Source organism: Sander lucioperca, chromosome 3, assembly GCF_008315115.2.
Source record: "Sander lucioperca isolate FBNREF2018 chromosome 3, SLUC_FBN_1.2, whole genome shotgun sequence".
Taxonomy (NCBI): domain Eukaryota; kingdom Metazoa; phylum Chordata; class Actinopteri; order Perciformes; family Percidae; genus Sander; species Sander lucioperca.
This window is the reverse complement of record NC_050175.1, coordinates 19,646,518-19,663,273: the sequence shown is the minus strand read 5'-3', so window position 1 is coordinate 19,663,273 and position 16,756 is coordinate 19,646,518. Positions and strand designations below refer to the sequence as shown.

General features: G+C 40.0%; 1 protein-coding gene across 1 annotated transcript; it reads left to right on the top strand.

Moving 5' to 3' along the window:
* The first annotated feature begins 936 nt into the window (after window positions 1-936).
* fes (FES proto-oncogene, tyrosine kinase) lies at window positions 937-15,338 on the top strand. The gene is made up of 18 exons (XM_031314358.2): window positions 937-1,347; window positions 2,777-2,950; window positions 4,135-4,231; window positions 4,330-4,513; window positions 5,670-5,807; window positions 5,932-6,051; window positions 6,243-6,365; window positions 7,579-7,774; window positions 8,869-8,949; window positions 9,779-9,988; window positions 10,359-10,481; window positions 10,803-10,856; window positions 11,399-11,517; window positions 11,694-11,788; window positions 11,953-12,076; window positions 14,594-14,751; window positions 14,879-15,001; window positions 15,157-15,338. Exons 1-18 carry the CDS (start codon window positions 1,123-1,125, stop codon window positions 15,297-15,299), a joined length of 2,487 nt encoding a protein of 828 aa, XP_031170218.1. The 5' UTR covers window positions 937-1,122; the 3' UTR covers window positions 15,300-15,338.
* The last annotated feature ends 1,418 nt before the right edge of the window (window positions 15,339-16,756 follow it).

Below are 16,756 nucleotides of genomic sequence, written 5' to 3'. Positions count from 1 at the left end.
CTAAAAGCGATAAGCAATATACTTAAAAAACAACAACACCCGAAGAAGGTCTTAACACACTGGTCATTTGCTCAAAGTTAAATAGCTTTGGGAAATATATTTAATTTACTGTATTTTCTCCCCATTTTATGTATAGTAGCATAAACCTGCACCTGCCCGCAACAGACTTTCAGGTCACTGATGGGAAATCTTGATGCCACACTGCTACAATAACCTGCTCACCAGCTGTTCATATGGACATTTATAACATGAAGACATTAAAAGCCCCTTGATTGTTAAAAATACAAATATTCAGTGGTGGAAGAAGAATTCAGTATCCTTGACCTTGAAATACTCATTACAAGTTAAAGTCCTGCGTTCGTTCAAAACTTTACTCATTTACAGCAAGATGTTCTTAAAGCATTAAAAGTAAAATGGCTCCTAGGAGTGGTATACTGTATTGTCCTGAATTATTTTTACTGTTGCACTGAAGTGAAAGCATAACTTTACTGTTGTAGGGTGTGGCTGGGTACAGTTTAATCTATGTACATACAATTCAGAATCAGCAAACTAACTTCAGCTAAAAACTAGATATAAAAGTATGTGTTAAAAAGTACAATATTTGCCTCTGAAATACAATGAAGTACAAGTATAAAATAACATAAAATGGAAATAGTTCTGAATAAAGTCCTTTGTTACATTGTACTCTTAAAAGGATCTCTTGTTTCTGATGCACGCATATAGCTAAAGATGAACAATAGTGGGCATAATGTTACATGAGCTCAGTGCTCAGCCTTCAGCTTCCACCTGTCTGTCGGTTGTTTATGCATTTTAGTTGGATATTTTATACATTTGCAATAGTGGTTAGTTTTAGAGTTAGAGTTAGAATTACCAGCACAAACACATTCGCACAGACATGAGGAAGTGCTGCCTTTTATGAACCACTGTACTTTTTTTGTTCTCACAGGGAAGTGAAAGCTGCCTTTGGCCACAGAGAAATAATAGCTACGACTCTTGGACATTAACAGCTGCTGCAGCTCACTGCTCCTCTGTTTCTGTCCCATTCATGAGAACGAAAAGGTGCTAAAGGACTTACTGCTGACATCAAATCATCGGCAGAGAGGAAAGTTGAAATATTCAGAGATGGGTTTTGGAGAGGACCTGCGGTGCCCCCAGGCACATGCAGCTGTGATGCGGCTGCTGGACTCAGAGCTTCACCTGATGGAGGTCATGAAGAAGTGGATGGGTCAGCGGGCTAAGAGTGAGCGGGAGTTTTCAGTGCAGCTGCACCACATGGCTGCCCTGGCGGAGAAGCTGGACCGGCCTCAGCCTGGTGCAGGACAGGACTACATCAGCCAGCTCAACAAGGTGAGGTCTTAAAGATCACTCTGCAGCTCTATCATCAACTGATCATCACTGACCACCAGTCATTTAAGTGGAAGAAAGCCACTGCATAATGCAAGTGTGTGACTTAATTAGTTTTCATAATTAAGGTGAGGTATAGTGCTTCCCATATAATTAATTGAAATCGATTTGCCTCCATCCCTTCCAAAAATATTTGTATTCAGTTATTTGTGCAACAAAAAGTGCAGATAGATTTATTATTACCTGTCAACACAAATGTGTTTTATTTAATTGTCCAAAAAACACCCATATATTCTAATGTCATTGTGTGCATGTGGGTGCAATATGCAAAGTACACTGTCTGTGATGGCCCAATGTATCCCAAAATAAATCTTTAAAAGTCATTTTTCTTGATTTCTTTGAGGTACTAATAAAACTAAGAGAGGTTTTGCTTACATATAGTAAAATTAGTTATAGTAATACAGTAGTTACCAATAAATCTGACATCAACCTTTTTTCCTAGTTCCTAGTTCTAGTTTTTCTAGATCAAATCCAAATAAGAGAACACTTAGGGAGCACATATAGTGGTCTTTGGTGTTTTTTGCCCCCAACGTCTCCTCCCAGGCAGCACGGCAATGGTTATGTTTAGGGTTAAGGTTAGGGTTAGCTGCCTGGAAGGCGCCGTTGGAGGCAAAAAACACCATCGAGCATAGTACCATGCCTAGAGCTGCACAATCCTCTGAATTTGATCCTAAAAAGAAAATGCTTGTTTTTTATCTGCATGGATTCAGAGCTATATCTGATCATCACATCTACATGGATGTCAGACTCATGACCTTTAAGTTACAACCAGTAAAATGTGTCATGATGCTGTATGTGCTACCTGCGTGTGAAATGCCAACATTTTATAATAATACAAATGTTTTGTAATTCACTGGTTGCAATTTCCCAATGCTTTCATGAATTATTGCAAACTATGTTAACAAGTCATGTTTATAAATGCAACCAGTTATAGAAAGCATTATTACATTAACAGAAAATGAGAAAGAAAAGTGCAGAAGTTTTTTGTGGTCACCAAATATCGAGAAATGGTAACAAAGAGTTTGTAAAAATAAAATAAAAAATTAGATGGTTGATAATGAATATAGGTGGCTATGGGTGTGGACAATAAAGATAGGTGCAGGTTGGATCAACAAAATCCCGGAAAACTGTTTCAATTCTGCACCTTACAGTTCAGGATTTATGAGCAAAATACATAAAGTGCTTTTTAAATAAGCCACTTGTTTTGGCCCATTGACTGACTTTCATAAAATTTTTTGAAATTGAGTATTTTTGAGATACATGCTAAATCAGAAACAAACAAGTCCAAACGGAGGTTAAACATGTGGAGGACGGTTGATCTCTTGTTTGAATGACCTGTCTCCCTGACCTTTGTCCCCTGTCTGTCTGTCAGTCGTGGGGAGTGCTGGTCTCTCAGACGGACTACTTCAGCCAGGTGATGAAGAAGCGCTCTGAGGATCTGCTGAATGGTCCCATCAGCAAACTGACGCTGCTCATCAGAGACAAACAGCAGCTCCGCAAAACCTACGCAGAGCAGTGGAACCTGCTGAGGCAGGAGCTCAGCAAGGTGTGTGACTAACATACGCGCACACGCACGAGCACGCACACACACACACACACACACACACACACACACACACACACACACACACACAAAAAGCCAAACTAAACAAAAATGCCTTGCATATATATATATATATATATATATATAGTGTTGGTGCATTGATGCGTGGCTACATATTTACTGTGGTCCATGAACTGATACTGCTTAAAGGTTTATTTCACTTTTGTACATTTACTTTTTTTGCATTTTAAGCATTAACATAGGACTACTTATAAAATTATCATCCATATCTCAGTTGTCGTGAAGAAATACTTCATTTATTTTGTAACCACTGTTGGACTTTTGAAGCACGTCGAGCAGCAGAGAGGTCACTGTGTTCAAGAGTTTAATGTTATGTCAAAGTCAGTGTCATCATCACCGCCATCTGGTCCTTTTTCTTGACGCTCTGGCATTTTCAAATGACAGCAAACATATCTAACGGCCATTATGTGTACAAAAAAAGTCATAGTATTTGCGAATATGATATTGAATATGAATATTCTTAGTCACAATGCAGTCTACATGGAGTGCTGCTTGGGTGTGTAGAAACTCAACATGACATGATTCTTATAAGAAAAAAGGCAGAAGTTGTTTCTCAATATCATCTTAACATGCAGAAGTGCATTGCAGTGGCAGCATTATAGAAAGCAGTTGAATGAAATGAGGTTCAATAGACTGGAAAGAGTGCCTGCAAATGCATTTTGATGCAATCTCAAACTGTTGGCTGCCCCAACTGTTTTTATTACCCAATTACATCAGGAAAATTATGTGTTCATTTTCAGTGATCCATACTGGGTTGCAATTTGGCCGTCTAGCAGACAGTTTCATTTTTATTGTGCAGACGGCAACTTTGGTTTTGTGTGAATTGCTGTGTGGTACAACAGATAAATTTTATGTTGTGATTGTGAATAAACAACAATGTCAGAGGTGGAGTTTTGAAGTATTGGCACCAGCAACCCACAAAGGACAGATCATTTCCTCTTCATGTTCTTCTACAGTGAAACCCAACAGAGCCAGTGTCCACTTCCTGTCTCATGTAGTGCTCTGACTCTGTGAGGCAGCTTTTAACCACACAAATAGGTCCTCTGAATAACAGCCATTTTTGAACCAAATATTTTCCATCTGTGTGTCTCTGTGTGCTGCTTCAGGTGACCCAGACAGAGCTGGAGAGGCTGAAGAGCAGCTACAGACAGGCAGTGAGAGAGGTAACTCAGGCTAAGAGGAAGTGCCAGGAGGCCAATAAAGGTGAGAATCACTTATCTGAACATCAGTTTCACACTGATGTATGTATATCCATCATGACGTAATGTGTTGTCCCCCTTCCTGTATGTGTGTGTGTGCAGATAAAGAGCGAGACAAAGCTAAAGAGCGTTACATAAAGGCTTCACTGAAACTCCACGAGCTGCATAACGAGTATGTGCTGTCTGTGCGAGCTGCTCAAGTTTACCATCAGCACCACTACAGTCAGATCCAGCCAGCGCTGCTCAGTGCACTGCAGACTCTGCAGCAGGAGATGGTGCTCATACTGTAAGATGCAACTACTACAGTGTGTGTGTGTGTGTGTGTGTGTGTGTGTGTGTGTGTGTGTGTGTGTGTGTGTGTGTGTGTGTGTGTGTGTGTGTGTGTGAATAACATTATTTTACAGTGGTTCTATTTACTGTTTTTCTGTTTCCATTTAGTTGTCTGATTTCCATTCATACACACACAATACATATAAGAGCAATGCCAACTTCAAAAGCACATTTTAATTAATTGAATACCACAGTTCATGCACATGTTTTCCCCTATTAAATGACCACTGCACAATAAGTTGTATTTTTTTTTAATCAGCGTTAATAATACGTTAGTCTCGCTTTGCCAGACTCTCCTCCAAAGCGCGCTGAAGGAGGGTCTGGCTACCCCACAGCATTCGGGGATAATGTGCTCTGGTTTAATGACATTTCTTTAAACCAATCAGAATCGTCATGGGCGGTGCTAAACTCCGACACAGAGCCGCTGCAAAATAGTTGTGCAAGAGAAAACTCAGATTGGACAGATAGTCTAGCTAGATGTCTCAATTTACCATGCAGAGATCTGAGGAGCAGTTAACAATAGTCCTCATTAATCCACCAAATTTAAAATTCCAACAAAAGAAAGCGGAAGGAAACGGAAAATACACGCATTTGGCGGAATTTCCTGTGGCACCGGAGCAATCCCGGAAGTGGAACGCGAAGGATATAGACTAATATGTTAACATTTAGTCATGCAGTTGAGAGTAGTAAATGTTTTGACAGTTTTTCCTACAGATATAAAAAAAAACAAAAGATGACTTTAATAAGGTTTGAAGATCAAAATGGAAATTATCTGAATTTAGTAGTTTCATGCATTGAATAAATGACAGTCTGCTGAACACAGAGTTTGTAAAACAGGCCCTGCTTGAAACAACACAAATATGACAAGAATTCAAACATCAAAATGTTTACTGTGATGTACTGCTTACTTCAGGCAAGTCTCTCAAAGTAGATTTTCATAACACTGTTATAAATCAACCTGCAACCAACCAACCTGTACATTCTTATGTTGTGCTTTGGAAAAATGCAATGTATGTGATTTAAATTTGTCTTAAACTTGCAAAGATGGTCCTTGAAAACACTGACTTTGTATTATTCTGTTTTCATGCAAACTCCCCTGACCTCCGAACCAGAAAGGAGATCCTGCAAGAGTATTTCGACATCTCCACTCTCCTCGATCATGAAGTGGTGCGGATCCACAGGGAGATATCTTCTGCTCTAACGGCCATTGATCCTCAAAGAGAATATGAGAGCTTCATACAACAGAACAGGTATACTGAGGTAAAACGTACCCCTCAGAAGGCAACAATGCAGTCATGAAAGCTAACCCTGCAGAGCGATGATACTGTGCGTGTGCACGCGTGTGTGTGTGTGTGTGTGTGTGTGTGTTTGTAGATCTGTAGGAGAGACTCCTGCTTGTGCAGAGTTTGATTGTAGTCTTCTAGAAGACACTGAGCAGCTACATCCCAGAGAGATTGAACTGAACGACCTCACGCTTGAGACAGTCCAGCACAAGTGAGAACAAACAACACATTTTCATCCAGATGACTGAACTCTACTTTCCTTTGTACTGTCTCAACTACTTCCTCCTCCTCCTCCTCCTCCTCACCCTCCCTGTTCTTTTTTACCTCCTATTTCCTCTGACTGTATGTTTAGCATAAATTACTTCCTCCCTACACGTTATTTCTCCGTCTCCTTTCTCCTAGACTGACTGAGGTAGAGGAGGAGCTGCTGGATCTGGCTCGGACTCTGGGCTCCCAGCAGTCCTCGGTCGATCAGCTGGAGCTGGAGCTGGACGCAGAGCGGGAAGGTGTCAAAAAGGGCCAGAGGTGAGCGGACCAAAGTCACAAGCATAGGATCAATGATGCTCTTATGTTGTCTTCAGAGGTCACAGAGGAGGATTTTAAAATAAAAACACATACACTTTGGTAGCCGTGAAGACAAATTACTGTAGTTTGCCTCTGCAGGCAGTCCTTCCCATCGGGAGAACTTAGTGTGCTCTTGGCTGGGCAACAGCAATAACCAGTACGGTCTCAGGGGGCTGTACCTGCTTTATGAATTACAGTACCATGCAGCTATATGGTCAGAGTTATGGAGCTCGATTCTCTCATCTGTCTTGGTTGATGAGGTTGTCTGAAGGTGTTAGGGTTTGCAGTCCTGTGGGAGTGATAGAGTCATTAACAAGCTCCTGGAGGACAACTGGAAACAATGTGTTTATAAGCAAAAGGTTAATACCTTTCAAGGAGCAGCTGGGGAGCACATATGGCGGAGATAGTGTTCGTGAGGTGAGTAGAGGTTACGCTGCCCTTTGGTTAGTATTTTGAAGAAACATTTTGTAAATCAACAGTGACATGCTGTATGAGGTTGAACTAGCGTGACCTTTTGTAGCTGAGAATCTGTTAACTTGAGGAAGTTGAAGAATGAATGATTCTGTAGTTCCTACTAACCATCACTCTGAGATCATAAAAACGTAATGCTTTATATATATTCAGTTTACTTATCATATAGTGTATGTATATAAAGCAACAAATCCTCACGTTTAAAGAGCTTTGGCAGTTTTGCTTGAAAAATGACTGCAACAAGTAATTATTATCCGAATAGTTGCTGATTAATTGCCTTTCAATCGATTCATCATTTCAGCTCTAATCAAATTATCCCAAACTAACTGACTCACTGAACACATTAGGCAAATAGTATTTTTGCAGCATATAAGGATCTCAGCATTTAAAAAAAAAAGTATTGGTTCACCTCGCAGAACTCTTTGGTCATTTTAAGATTTACTGGTATTACATGCTGAAATCCGGGGCGGACTAAGCTGTTGCTAGAGAAGCCTTCTTATTGACTGCATAAGTCAACAGGAAGCATCTGCAAACCTATTTGCACAGACAGACCTCTTATTGATGTCTGTGTGGCCTTTCTGTCTATTCTGTCACTTGTGTTGCTTTATTGACTTGTGCAACCCTTTGTGTTGCTCACACTGAAAAGGCCCACACAAATATTATTCACCCTCCCTGATGTACTGTTGCCCTCTGCTTCATCCAGAGTCTATCAGTTCAGCAAGAGACATGCGATGGAGGAGTGCCGGCAGCAGGTTGCTCTGTCTCAGGGTGTCAGAGCCAAGCTGGAGGTTCAGAGGCTTATTCTGAAGGAGAAACTGGACCAGCTGGGCTCCAAAGATCCTCCCTGCGCCCTGAAGCTGGACCCAGACACCATCTCACTTCTGTCCAACACAAGCAACGTATGTTCTCTCGGCAGGAGTCTTTGTAACTGTTGCCTTTTTTAAGCTCCTAATCTAATTAGAGAATGAAGCCATACTAACTTCGGTGATCCTATCACTTTTCCTCTAGCGTCGCCAGCAGTTTGACCATTTTGGTATTTAGTGACATGTCTCGACAACTATTTGATGGATTACCAAGATATTTGGTACAGATATTCATGTTCCCCAAAGGATCCTCTGATTTTTCTCTGAGTGCCACCATCAGGTTGAACGTAATTGTCCAATATTTTGGTTTATGAGCAAATACCTCCAAAACTAATGACAATGCCATCAGTCTCAGCTGTACTTGTGCTAATTAGGAAATGTTAGCATGCAAACACGTTAAACTAAGATGGTAAAAATAGGTTATAGGTTGGGAAATAGCATTATATCTGCTTAACACCAGCATGTTAACCTTGTCACCGTGAGCATGCTAGCATGTTTGCTGACAATAGCAATTAGCTCAAAGCATTGCTGTGCAAAAGTACCACCTCCCCAGACCAGAGATCTTCAACAGGGGGTCCGTGACCCCTCGGGGTCCTCAGAGTTACTGCAGGGGGGGCCACCAAATTATCTTTAAAAAATAATTTTTTGAAAGTTTTTTTTTTTCAAAAATGAAATATGTCTGAAAATATACATCGAGATGAATCTAACATATTAAGTAATAGCAAAGATAAATTGGCCTATTTGTGAAGAAAAAAAACATATTGGAGATAAGCTTACTATAGGTAAGGTAGGCACTATGGTAGCCGTACAGTTAGGGTTATAGATTCACTGTGCCTTCCGCATGTATGTTAAACGTTAAAACATGTTATTACCTGCTTTATTACTAAACAACTCTTTGTAACTGGACCTACCAAATAGATAATCATTTCATAATAGCCTTGCAAGTCTTTTAAGTACGTATTCTGCATTGTTTGCAATCTGAAGAGGGAGAAGAAAAACAAGGGGGGAGCGCATAACAGATAGTAACAGGAGAGAGATAAAATAATTTTTTTGCCAGTAATTAGTAAAAAGTAAAAAGTAATATATTTTATGGACAACATGATGTGCTTTGGATCTTTTCTTTTTATCAGGACCACAGCCTATCTTCTTCCAAACCCCTCATGGATGGGATCATAAACAATCTGAGTGGCCTGTTTAAACCCAAATGGGAGGTAGGTTAAACACTGATTTACAATCAAGTCACGAAACAATGACAGATAGAGTACAAGTGGTTATACTAAATTGTTTGGCATCACACACGGAACAATATCTGTTTCTCAGTATGTTGTTGAAGACATTTTAAAAGGAAGAACACTTGTTCCAGTTGAAGGACACTTTAACTGCAGTGTGTTTTTGTGCACTCAAAGCTCTTACCACAAAACAAGCAATTCATCATGTTTTGGAGAACGTGTATCCACTGCACGGCTGAGCTCACTCAGGCATATTATCTTTCTTTGGGGTCTCGTGCTCCTGAAAGCATTGTTGGACTTAATGAGGTCATCTTTGTTGGGTCAAAGTCACTACTTTCAAAATTCTCCCTGACCTTAAACTTTACTAAAAGTTTACTTCTCAGGCAGCAAGTTTACATTTCATTGTTTTATCATCACTGACAGATGGAGCCATGACCCAGTTGTGCTGCACACAAACTCTCTACAAGAAAGGGCCATCAATGTGCAATCGATCTTTCAGTTTTTAATTTCAGAAAGATAAGATCACTGTGTTCATGCTATAAAAGATCATCTTGAGCAAGTTAGTGTCCGGACTTCAAGCCTAAATTATCTGCTGTTTTTCTTTAAGTGTGAACTACTTCTTGCTCTCCAACTCCCAACCCTGTGGTTCCCTGGAGGCATGGAAAGTGGTGCGGTTAGACTTTAAAGTATAACAGACTCTTCTTTGAAGTATCTCCGTATATTTTCTGCAGAATCACCCTAAAAATCCATCACTTCTTATTGTTTTATTTTTCATATCAGCTTTAAAGATTCTGTGTTTCTCTCTCTCCAGGTGCTCCCCGCCCTCACCCCGGTGAAGGAGGTGGATCGACCTCTTGGGCAGCAGGACTGGTACCACGGAGCCATTCCCAGACCGGAGGTCCAGCAGCTGCTGAAGAATGATGGAGATTTCTTGGTGAGGAAGAGTCAAGAGAAAGAGGGTTATGTGCTCTCTGTGCAATGGGAAAGATCCTGCAAGCATTTCCTCATTCAGAACACGGATGTAAGTAAATGAATAGACCAAAACACTTTTGTATAGAGTTGTAGAAGTACATTTTACATTTATGTGTTTCTGTGTGTGTTTTACATCATGTTTTGAATATGTATGCACATTTTCAATTGAACCAGACCACTGATACTGCAAAAAAAAAAAGTTATGTTATGTGAGCATGCGGCTATATGTTTTCTTCTGTGAATTAAATAGAGGTTTAGATGTTTAGAATGAAAGAAAATCAAGTATTTCAACAATCTAACAATTTAAAAGTCTATTTTGTTAAATATGTTTTTTTCCATTATGTCGTTGAGATTTTCTGCTTCCTGTATGTTTGCACATTGGTTCACGCCTGTAAATGCTTTTCCATCCGTGTCAGTAGAATTTGTACCGTCTGGATGGGGAAAGCTTCCACAGTATCCCACTGCTGATCCATCATCTGCTGTCCTCACATCAACACATCACCAAGAAGTGTGACATAGTGCTGAATAAACCTGTACTGAAGGTACTGCTGTAACACACACACACACACACACACACACACACACACACACACACACACACACACACACACACACACACACACACACACACACACACACACAAACACTAAAAACACTAAAAAGGCTGTAACACACAATTTAAACATACTATTAAAGTGCTTCCATAGTCGTCACAGATGAGCACACATGGAAACTTAAACTTACTCTCTTATGATCTTTCCTTCAAGTTCTCTTCCCTCATAGTTTCCCTCCACCCTTGCTGGTGTCACAGTTTAAAACAGCACTACTATGCATCTCTTATTGTTCATTTCTAACCCCATTAGGACAAGTGGGTCCTGGAACATAATGATATTATCTTGGGACCCCTCATTGGACGGGTAGGTAAACTTAACATCTGACAGAAACGTAAAAGTGAAGTAAGAAAAACTATTTTTTATTCATTGCTTTTTATTACGCCTATTAGCTAAATTATCCATGAGTAGTGTGTCTAAGTATTTGCCTGCATCTGAGTCAGATCTCTCAAAATGTTGTGAACATATTTACCATGAACCTTAGTGGGAAGTATGGTTGAGGGGCAAGGAAAACCTGCTTAATGAGTCACAATAATTTGCTTTAAAATTTCAATTCAATATCTTCCAAAGTTACTGTCTTTTTAGTACAAACTTCATTCAGTTACAGCAACCAATAACCCTTTCTTTTAACCTATCCAACAAATTTACCCCCCTGCCAATTTTAGATAGTTTCTATAGTTTGAAAACGTAAAAGTAGTTATAATTGATGTACACGTTTATCACCTATTTCATCTTAAATTGTCATAAAATTGTGCACATATGGTAACAATCCGTCAAGAAAAATTGTTAACTTTGGATTAGAAAAGAGTGTTAAAAAAACTGAAACTAATCATGTTCGTACTACACAGGGTAACTTTGGAGAAGTGTACAGTGGCCGTTTACGCTCTGATAACACTCCTGTAGCAGTGAAATCCTGTAAAGAGAACCTGGCCCCAGAGCACAAGAGTAAGTTCCTGATGGAAGCCAGGTAAGTACACACCCACGGACGCATGTGCGCGCACACACACACACACACACACACACACACACACACACACACACACACACACACACACACACACACACACACACACACACACACAAACATACATACATACACTCTCACACACACACACACACACACACCTCTCCTATGCTGTCCAGGATCCTGAAGCAATACGACCATCCTAACATTGTGAAGCTGATAGGAGTGTGCACTCAGAAACAGCCCATCTACATCATCATGGAGCTTGTTCAAGGTAAATATGATCCTGTTAGACTCTAGCTTTATATATCTCAGCTTGTTTCATCGACAGCTTCAAGCTTTATTCTATTATTATTGTTTCCCTGCTTTGTTTCTCTATCATCACTCTCTTTATATGTATGTATTTGTGCGTGTGCGTGTGTGTGCACATTTCATAAGGTGGGGATTTTCTATCCTTCTTACGGCATGAGGGTCACAATCTGAAGCCTAAGATGTTGGTCAAAATGACAGAAAATGTAGCATCTGGCATGGAGTTCCTGGAGAGCAAGAAATGTATCCACAGGTTGGTCAATCAATAAATCAATATTTGTACAATATGATATGATTTTATACAATATTTCATACAAATATAATAGTTGTATAAAATATTGGCCTTATATAATATTGTATTTGTGTAGGTCTAATCATTAAATCAGGAACAGGTAATATTGTGACTTTGTATAATTTAAGTCAGAGACACGTCAAGGTTTTCACCATTTATAGTGTTACAATTGTGCAGTTAGATTTGGCAACAGAAAGATCTGAGTCAGAGCAGCAACAAGGATCCCCACCTAGCTAAATTAATCCATATGAATATCCCACGTAGCGTATATTTTTGGTGAACTTCAAAAATATACACTAAAGTATAACTTCTTCGATTAATATGTTATTTTAACCCAAACCATGATCTTTTCCTTAACCTAACCAAGTAGGTTTGGTGCCTAAACCTAACCAAACTGCGACTGTTTCAAGGGTGTATCATGTAGTAGGCGTGTCCTGAAGTACTGTGCACCTACAGTCAGAGATAGACCTACGTTGAATTTCAGGCGGTTGACCAATAGCAAGCTCATTCGCTTGAAGAGCTTTATTTTTGTTCTTGCCCTCCTGATTACTTTTTATTGAACAAAATGGTGTGCAATGGTAAACAAAATACCAGCGGGAAGAAAACACAACAGTAAAAAAATAGATAGAGATTGTGACCGACTAGCGCTAGCCCGGTGGGCTGGCTAGCGGTTTAACGGTTGGCTCACCACCTCCAGCAACTTACAAACTAGCCCTGCAGATAGTCACTATGTCACCAGCCCCACCAATGTTTTGTGGACGAGCTTCTGGTTATAAAGATTGGTCTAACAACACTGAATGAATATGATTGTACATTATTAACTGGTAGCTAAACAGCGAATGAATGAGCCACAGATGGCAAAGCATGATTGAAACAAGTAATGCTAATCAGCTTATGGATCACAATTTAATTTCTCCACCTGAACTAACACACTGCTTGATATTGAAAATGTATTATACAACCTAATACATAACAAAGATATTTATAACAAAACCAACGTACAAACTAACACAAAGTCGTTAGATCAGAGAACAGTGTACTTTGTCTTAACTATGTGGTGAATCTAAAGCCACCAAGAATATAACACGCAGGAAAGACAGCATAAAGCACAGCAGAGCAGTGTGTAAGACAAATAATTGTTCAAAATGCATTAGTTGCATGTAAAAACATGTTCATGTTACATAAAGTATGATGTAGTTTCCACAAGAACAAGTGTGAATCAAGCTGCGGGCAGATGGATCTTAAAATATTTATGGTAGGCCTACATAATACAGAACATAATTTACTTCCCTAACATTCTTGTTATCCACCTGCACTTTCCCCGCAGCACTACATGTTGATTTAGCAGCTAAACAGTTGATTTAAAGTGAGGGATAAAACGTTTTATTGATTAACTGATAGCTGTTGTGTCCTTGAAGAGGAAGCAGAAAACATGCTCTGCTGGCTGACCTACAATTTTTTTCCACTTGAATAACAAAAACAGAACAACCAGTAGTTTAGCAGCGCATAACATTACCTTATAGCATGTTCAGAGTTCTAATAAAAAAATTAGACATAGCGTAATAAGCGCCAACGTGTGGTGGAAGATGGGTAGTGACTGCTGTCCTGACTTCTGTTGGATTTTAGTCTACAGAAAAGCACCTTGACTGTCCTAGTAATTTGATAATATATATGTTGTTCCACAGGTCCATAAGAAGAAAAGGCTGCCTCTCTATACTTGTTTGTCCTAACTGTTGGTAGTATAATGGTAGAAGAGGCAGTCAACTTAATATGAAGGTGTAAAACCATTTAGAGCCTCGTACATTCTTGTTTACCGGTAGGCTAATAGGATTTTAAAATCAGCTGTAAAGGAGACAGGGAAGAAATGCAAGGATGCTGACATGGCTGTGATGATTCTTTTTGAACATTTTGTACGAGCCCAGAGGAAAACTGGTTCACAACCTCTAAAGACTGTGGATCTCAAAGCGAGCAGGAACTGATTATAAACGTGGTTTTGTACGTAATCTAGAAATATTGCTTTCAAAACATTATTAAAAGTAAAAAGTGGGAAAAAGTGGAGATCAAGAATATGTTGTCCATTTGAAATGATGCAACCTCAAATGGAACTGTTTAGGGGATCAGTGAGTGGGAGCGATTGCGGTGCTTTAGATAAGGCATCAGTGGAGGATGTCTGTGTTCCGGGGAAGACATGAGGTTGTGACACCCGGCTCATTACAGGAGCACTGTGCGATTTGCCCAGCGGGGACCGATTAGAGAGCAGACTGCTGGCAGATGCTCAGCCTCTTAACGCTACATGTCAAACTGCCTCATGCAACACTAGAGACATGAGAAGAATGCCTGTTCTCTCACTCGTTCTCTTGCTGTTTCTCATTTTTTACATACAGAGCATGATGCTTTTGTGTCTCTTTCGTATCCGTTTTTCATGCATACATGCCACTTACATCTTACTATCCCTCTGTCTTGTTGTCTTTTTTTAAGGGACCTGGCAGCAAGAAACTGTCTGGTTGCAGAGCAAAATGTGGTGAAGATCAGCGACTTTGGGATGTCCCGTCAGCAAGATGATGGTGTCTACTCTGCAGAGGGCGGCCTGAGACAGATCCCTGTCAAATGGACGGCTCCTGAGGCCCTGAACTATGGTACGCCACAACTTTTTCTGCCCTGCAGTCACAACCAGAAACACGTCTCCTGTTCCTCTCTGCCAGTACTCAATTAAAAACCGACAAACATGCCTTTGCTAATGTTGCCCCCTGCTGGTGTTTTTAGGTCGTTATACCAAAGAGAGTGACGTCTGGAGCTTTGGAGTCTTACTGTGGGAGACCTTCTCCATGGGAATGACGCCCTACACCAGCATGACTAACCAACAGACACGAGACGAGGTGGAGAAAGGTAAAGACTCATCAGGCTAAATAAGCCAAGTGTCAATGTGTTTGTGTTCAGATGCCATTGAGGAAAATTCCTGCTCCTTCATTGATTCTGACACTGATGCCTTGAACTCACAGTGTGCTAAGATGATGTCAATACCTCTCTGTGTTATGTTGCAGGATACCGTATGCCCACTCCACATGGCTGCCCTGTGGAAATCTCCAGGATTATGAACAGCTGCTGGCAGTACAACCCCAGAAATAGACCATCTTTCAAGAAACTTCGGGCTGAGCTTAGTGCCATATACAACAAAATTACATAATACAAGACTGATTGTTGGACATGCAAATAGAAACAAAGTGAAAAATAACTAATATTGGACCCCTTTTGTTGTGGAAATAAACTTGTAATTGTGTTTTTGACTTGTAAAATATCAGTCGACCAGTGGATGGCAGCATTCTTGTTTCTTAACTTCTTGCCTTGTATGTTTGTTTTTTAATTCCTCCTCCTAAGAACAGAAGTCTTCAACCCATCTGTCTCTTTTGAGATAACACAAATGTGTGCTACTATGAACACAATGAACCACTGTGCTGTATATTACCATAACTGTTGTTGTGTGTAAACCTACTAAACGTGGTTTGGCTGAAAGACACCACAGAGACAAACTGACACTTCTTCCTGAGAGGCTGCCAACACAAACATGGTGGATGATAAGGTTTAAATCAACACAGCCTTGTAGGCATTTGTGTCACCTGTTGGGTTTTTAGGATCCAACTGCAGACCTCCCCTCTTGAGTCAAAGTCAATGGGAAGCATGTAGGTGTAACATGACTACCTTTGATTACACAAAATATCTAAAATAAAAGTACAGGCCTGTTTAAGCTGTCCTTTTGACTCTTTTTTTCACAGGACGTTAACTGAAAGCTGCTAGTGGGGATCAATCTTAACATAAGGTGACCAGATTTCTGAGACAAAATCCTTGGACATTTTCAGCTCAGTCGCATAAATACCCCCAAAAAAGGTAATGTTTTTATCTTTGTAAAACTTAAAACGGGGACACTGCCCCAGGGGCATCACTAGACATAGAACTGCACTGGGGCACAAGCCCCCCTAGGGGGGTCCATGGGCATGCTCCCCTGTAAGAAAAATGTGTCTATTTTAATGTTTAAATGCATCAATCTGGTGCACTTTGAAAAGAAATTCAGAGGTTAGACTTGATTATTCTTATCTATGGATGGAAATATTTGTGCTGTAGCCTGAACTATTTTGCACTTAAGAATTATAACCATGCACACACAGGTGGAATAGTTTTTTCTTCATATTTTTGCATTAATGTCACTAGGAAGCATACCAGTAGAAATATATATTCATATTTGTAAGTGGGATACATATAAGTGAATGGGATTGTCTGGAATCTGGCAATATAATAACCGATACACTGGCTAAGCAATTTACAAAAATGTCTGTGCTGACATAAATAGTTTACATGAGAATACATTATAATTTTGGCCCTTTGGCTGAGTCTCTATCTGTCAGAGGGAGAACAGGAGTGCGGTTGTGAAGAAGTTGGTAATTTCATGACGCAGATTAACACTTTTGCATGCACTATATCAGTGTCACATTCTCATTAGGGGCTGAGCCCCCCTAAAGGTCTGATCCTAGAATCAGCCCTGCTGCTACTTCATATTTGTACTCCACTACACATCAGAGGGAAATGTTGTAATATTTACAGCACTACATTTATCTGACAGCTTTTGCTTTATTGCTTCACGCTGGGCTT